Source organism: Galeopterus variegatus, unplaced genomic scaffold (assembly GCF_000696425.1).
Source record: "Galeopterus variegatus unplaced genomic scaffold, G_variegatus-3.0.2 Scaffold1432, whole genome shotgun sequence".
Classification (NCBI taxonomy): domain Eukaryota; kingdom Metazoa; phylum Chordata; class Mammalia; order Dermoptera; family Cynocephalidae; genus Galeopterus; species Galeopterus variegatus.
Window position 1 is genome coordinate 389,317 of NW_007727543.1, and position 6,679 is coordinate 395,995.

General features: G+C 40.6%; 1 protein-coding gene across 1 annotated transcript in view; it reads left to right on the top strand.

Moving 5' to 3' along the window:
* LOC103593867 (talin-2-like) overlaps positions 1 to 6,362 on the top strand; it is a gene marked incomplete at its 3' end in the record, with an annotated part of 205,365 nt that extends 199,003 nt beyond the window's left edge. The window contains exon 11 of the mRNA XM_008576961.1: positions 6,207 to 6,362. Coding sequence (XP_008575183.1) covers positions 6,207 to 6,362 — 156 coding nt within the window. The remainder of the gene's footprint in view (positions 1 to 6,206) is intronic.
* Positions 6,363 to 6,679: the final 317 nt, after the last annotated feature.

Here is a 6,679-nt window from a genome sequence, read left to right on the forward strand (position 1 = left end):
CCCTCAGTGTCACGCCCGTACCGGACCGGGACCGGCAACGAGATCGCAACCCTCGGTGCTGTGCCCGCGCCTCGCTCAGCCAGTGAGTGGGAACCGGTCTGCATGTGGGATCCGAACCCTCGGCGGGAGCGCCACCGCGCTTCCCAAGCGGCGCACTGTAGCAGTGTGCCACCGGGCCGGCCCCTCAATTTTTCTTTTTATGTATCTTGCTTAGGCTTCATGTTTAAGAACTCTTTGTCTAGCCCTAGATTCTGAAGATATTCTCCTGTGTTTTCTTGTAAATGTTTTGTGGTTTTACAGGTAGGTCCTTAATCCATTTTGAGTTAGTTTTGTGCAAGGTGTGAGGTGTAGTCAAGGTTCATTTTCTGGCCTATAGGTGTCTAGTTACTCCAGCACCATTTGTTGAAAGGGCTGTCCCTCCTCCATTGAAATGCTTTTGCATCTTTGTCAAAATTCAGTAGAACATATTTGTGTCGGTCTGTCTGGGTTCTCTATTCTGTTGCCTTTTCCCTCCAGGTGTCTTTCCCTCCACTAATATCGCACTGTCTAGATCACTTTAGCTATATTGTAAGACTTAACATCACATAGAGTCCCTTTGTGTTCTTCTTTTTCAAAATTGTTTTAGCTATTTTAGATTCTTTCCTTTCCGTATACACTTTAGAACAAGCTTGTCTATATCTACAAAAAACTGTGCTGAGATTTTGATAGGCAGTGCATTAAATTTATAAATCAGTTTGGGGAGACTGATATTTTTACTATGTTGAATTTTTTAATCTGTGAATATGATATTACATACATCTTGATTTCTTTCATCAACATTTTGTAATTTTCAGCATACAGATCTGGAACATGTTAGAACAATATGAGCAGAATCATTTAACTTTTAGGTTTATTGTTAAATACAGTCAATTGGCCAGATAAACTTATAAGACATGTGTCGACCGCATACATTAATGGATGTATATAAAATCAGCAAAACCATGTAGAGTATATGATAAAGAGATCACACACAGAATAGCACCAAAAAATTTTTTTTGTATGCCTAAGGGATAATAAGTTTTATTTAAAGGCATAGATAACAGATATCTCAGACCCCAAAATGAACATTGCATTAAATTGTGAAGGAGGTTCATTGGCACAGTTTAGGAAGTAAATTAAAAGTGAGTGATTCCAGCTTCTTATTCACTATTTTTATAGGCTGCTATTAGAAACTCTAAATTAAACAACTCAATTATAATTTACTAGACATTTAAATATTGATATTGAACACTTAAACATACCACACAGCCTTGAGATTAATGATAGATATTCTGAGAGGACTGTTTGATATGTTTATAGTTGCTTCCATTCTATTTTCTTCTGTATCTGTGAACATTTCATCCTAATATTCATTGTTTATCAGAGAACTCCTATGTTGGAGTTGGGAAAATTGGGCTAGAATCCAGGATGGAAATAAATACCTATATGAGAAATAGCAGAAATTATGTGACCTTAAGGGACATACCTAACCTCTCTAAATCTTAGTTTTTTCATCTGAAAAGTGAGAATAGTAATTCCATACAGAGTACTAATGAAGATCATGTGAGCTAATGTATGTAAACAAGAGTAGTTTCTGGAATGTAAGGATATTTGATAAATTTTATGTTATTCCAGTCACTTAACCCTTCCCACATCTCCCACATTCGTGACCCTAAGTTTTTTACCTTTCTGATTGATTTTTAGGATATGTGATGTAGAGCAGGGGTTGTAACAGGCCAGATAGGAAATGTCTTAGGTGTTGCCAGCTGTGCTGCTCAGCTTTGCCCTGGTAGTATGGAAGAAGCGCAGGGAATATGTGAGTGAATAGGATGTTTATGTTCCTATGAAGCTTTATGGACTCTGAAGTCTGAATTTCATATAATTTTCACATGTCACAAAATATTATTCCTCTTTTGAAATTTTTTCATTTAAAAATGGAAAATTTTCTCTTGGCTCTCAGGCCATAAAAAAATAGGCATTATGCTGGATTTAGTTTCAGCCATAGCTTGCCCGTCCTAGTACTGAGAATGTCTGTAAGCCATATAATGAGTCCACAGGGAACAGCCTTAGGCAGCAGTATTCTTAGTAGCTAAGAGAGATGCTTTGAAGAGACAGACCTGGGTTTGGGTCCTGGCTTTGCCATATAGTAGTTGGACCTTGGTTAAGTTGCTCTACCTTCCATCTCTAAGCTTCAGTTTGCTCACTATAATATTGTGTTTTTTTATGAGGTTTAGATAAGGTAATATAGAAAAGGGAACTGTCTCATGTAAGATCTCAATAAGTGGGAGCTGTAAATGTGTACATTCTTCCTCTTTCATGACTTCTTTTGCATTTCATCGTGATCTACTAAATCAAAACCCCATAGCAATGGGTAAGTCACTTCCCATAGGATCTTGCTCATTCCAGAAAATCCTGTGTAACCCTTCTCACTTCTAAATTACCCTTTGAAATTTCCCTGCAGTCACAGCCAGAGCCTTGAGGTGAGATACCTGGAGAGCTGACCCTCTTCTCCCCTTAACTGTGGAAGTATCACAGAGGGCATTCAAAATGTCTCAGAAGCATGAGTTAAATGAAAATGGATTTCCAATTGTTTTTAGAAAGAGAAATGGCTAATAAACAGGGTTAACACCCAGTTTTGCTCTTGAGTAGCCATTCCTTTGTGCTGTGCCCCTAAAAGAAATGAGTTTACTGGTGAAAGACACAGCACCCAGGCCAGCCCTTTGGTGCCCAGCTCAGCTGGATCACAGGGAGAACCCTTTGGGATTCAACCGTGTAAATGTGAGGGGCCCAGGGCCAAAGCATGCTAAAAGCTTAGCCCAATCACATTCCACCACCAATTCTGAATCTCATGTGTGAGGCACAGGTGATGTAAGAATCAGCCAGTCCCTCACCTGTGAGAAGAGCCAGCAGGTGAGCAGGCTTTGATTGCAGCTTGCCATCCAGGCTGAGCCCATAGTCATGGCTGAGAGATGTTTGAAACAGGAGGGGTTAGGCTTATTAATGGAAATATCCTGCCTCTCCTTGGTAGAATGCCTACGTTTTCCTGCCTGTGAGTTACGCAAGCTATGGACATCTTCAAAAACAACCTAATCAGGACAACCTCGGGAGTGAAGCTTCTAGACAGCTGGCCAAAATCACAGCTATAGTCTGTGTGTGTGTCAGTATATGAGACAGAGGGGTCTGCACGGGGCCTGCCTTACCATGCTTTTGTCTACTGGAGATAAAAGGATATTGGTCTGTGTAGTTGAAGGTTGGACAGGAGTGGGGCAGACTGAGATTCAATGTATAAGAAGGAAGAGGGACCCCTCTAACGTCTGTGCCACTGAGGAGCTAAGACAGGTCTCTGCACCAGCAAAGACCCTACATTGCTGTCACATGTCCGAGCCATTTACTATCTTAACTTTCTCCATCTGCTCTGCATTTTGTGGTTAGGTGCTGAAATAATTGTATCCCTGGCTGGTGGTCTCTTTCGCCTGTTTCAGTATCTCAAGTTCTCCATATCCCCTTCCCCCAGTCGTGGCATGCTGATGGAATGTCCACTGTAAGTGGTTTGTCTGTCCACTGTGGCTTCCTATCCCAGGCTGGAATGATCTGGACAAGAGTTAGGGCAATCCGTCATGATTCAGCACTCCCATACCCCAGAGCCCCTCGCTGGGGAGAGGCGCAGATGGGAAAGGATGAAGGGAACAGCTGCAAACCATATTTTTTCTCTTCCTGGGTCCCAGCAGCTCAGCTTGTGCCACCCCTGTGGGACTAAATTAGCTGCATCAAGCCTCTCAACCTAAATCTCTATGTGGCTCCTAAATCAAATGAGGTGAACTGGCAATGTTTGTCCTTCATTGATTTTGCCGCTTGCAGAACTGACCTCTTTTGAAAGAATCTGACTCTTCTCAGTGTTTTTTAAGGACTTCAGGCTCACGCAGTGCTGCATTCCCCTCCTCAGACACCCACACAGCTTCCTGACACCACTGTGTCGTCCTGTGAGAAAGCTGGAGGTGTGCTGTGACCATCAAAAGCTGAGGGTTTATGAAATCCCCCTTGGGAGGTGGGGGTGGTTTGTGGGTTTTGGCCTCTTTTCTGTTGACTTCCACCAGAAGACAGGGAACTGTGGTGGACAGTCTGCTTTTAAAGTCAGATATTTTTGAGCTAGTCAAATTTGTGTTCAAATTGTGACTTTTGAGCAAATTAACTGTCTCCTCATTTGCAGAATGAAAAATGATGATACCAACTTTAGGGATGCTCTGAAAGTGATGCTTGTCAAGTATCTAGTATGCTTCAGCCCTGTTTTAAGTGCCCGAATCCTGCGGCACTGTGTGTACACTCACTAATATATATACGTGCATTCTCTGTGAGTGAATGGGTATCCCTCTCAGGATAGTGGTTTAGGCATTGCTAAGTTTCAGCAAATATCATTTGAAAAGTTTTTTTTTCCCTTACAACACTAAAAATATATACGTATTAGGATAAATTTTGGAAATAAGGAAAAACACCTGAAAATAATAGAAATCCATGAGAGGATAATGGTCACCATTTTTTCATATAATGACAAATACTTGTTTTTAAATTTTTATTTAATATAGGATCAGGTTATTTATATTGTTTTTTTAGTTATATGAATAATTTATTTCCGTAAGGCTAGTTATTTTCCTACAATATGATTTTTAATAGTTGCAGAATAGTCTGTTATCTGGATATGCCACAATTTATGTGTCAAGTCCCATATTGTTGAAAAGTTGGTTTGTTTCTAGCTTTTCACTATGATATACTTTGGTTCAGCTTCTTGTGGCATAATCTTTACACACACATAACTTTTGAAAAGTAAGTTCCTTAAAGCAAGCTGTGTTAGAAGTTAGGAACATTTTTAAGGCTTTGTATAGATAATGACACATTTTCTTCTGTAAAGACTTTGCCATTTTAAACCTCCATCAATAGCGGTCCCCTTCTATATTCATAAGTGACACTTATTTGCATATTATTAATTTTGTTATTTTAAAGACATTTTCCACTCACATTCTTCAGTTATTTTTGTTGATTTACGAAAATGCTTCACATAGTACATAAAATCCTTTACTGTTACTATTACTAAAGTATTTTACTATTCATTATAAAAATTTTTCTGGCATTCATTGCTTTTTAATTATTTTTATGGCAAAGTTTCTTTTTTTCTTCTGCTTCTCTCTTTTTTCTTCCCTCTTTCTCTGAAAAGTATATCAAAGTACGTATATTTTGAGTTAAAGCTTTTAATCTTTTTCTTTATGGCTTCTTATTTTGGTGTTTTTGTTAGAAAGTTACTTCTTATCCAGGAATTATATAAAAATATCCACCTGTACGTTCTTCCACAATCTTTTTTTTTTTTGTCTTTTTCGTGACTGGTAAGGGGATCGCAACCCTTGGTGTGGTGTAACCCGCACCGCGCTCAGCCAGTGAGCGCACCGGCCATTCCTATATAGGATCCGAACCCGCGGTGGGAGCGCCGCACTCTCTGGAGAGCGCCACGGGGCCGGCCCCTTCCACAATCTTGAATTTGTTTTGGTATGAGTGTGAGTAGGGATCTGTTATTTTAACAGACATGATTACTGTGTCTTAAAAAAATTACTAAAACTAATCATAAAAGATGTTTTAAGAATCATTAGGTATACAAAAATACCAGGAACAAAGAATCCAAATGGAAATATATTTCAGAGATTTTTTTGGAAGTTCAGGGGGCTGTGTGTTCTTGTAGTGAGAAGACTCTACTTTGGCAGAGTTTTAGTTAATTTTTAGATTATATAATTTCCAAATTAACCCTCTTTTGTTACTCACTGAGTTGGCTACTGGGAGTGATAATATTTGCAGTTCACCTTAGCTTCTTTTTCTCTGGATATCTTTTCAGTTCTGTCCTTTCTTGCTGACACAGTCTCTGTTTTTGGAGCAACCTGCCCTCCTGAACAGCATCTCTTTCCAGGGAGCATGGTTTTGTGGATCTTTGCAGTCTTCTGATGTCTGTTTTAGCTCCCATCTCTTTAATTTAAAGAGTTATTCACCTGGCCTGAAAACCTTGGTTTTTTTTTTTTTTTAAGAGTCCTGCCTGTTGTGAAACACAGTGTATATAGGTTAGCTGCAGGTAAAATATTGCAAAATCACCAATTCTTGGCAAAATCAGACGTATCCAGAGGAAGAGCGCTGACTCTTGGTATCTCCTGTTTCAGGAAAAGATGAAAGGCAAGAACAAACTGGTCCCTCGCCTTCTGGGGATCACCAAAGACTCGGTGATGCGTGTGGATGAGAAGACCAAGGAAGTGCTGCAGGAGTGGCCCCTCACCACGGTCAAGCGCTGGGCAGCCTCGCCCAAGAGCTTCACGCTGGTAGGGACTGGCAGAGGGCAGTGAGGGGACGAACAAGGCCTTAGGTGATATTGTGGGGCTGGTGAAAGACCAGATTCTAGCCCACTGGATTTCTCTGGCCTTAGAGAGCCAGCATGGGGAGAGGAAGATGGTGTAAGACCACGGGCAGGGAGAAGGACTGGTACAGAAGCAAGAGAGGGGGCAGCAAGTCTGAGTTTCTTTGGCCACTGCTCCCTCTTTGATGTTCTACATGAGTCTGCCTCTAGGTCATTAACCAGAAAGAGCCACTCGCCAGTGTGATTCTGTGTTCCTCATGACATCCCTGGCATGTCCTGAAA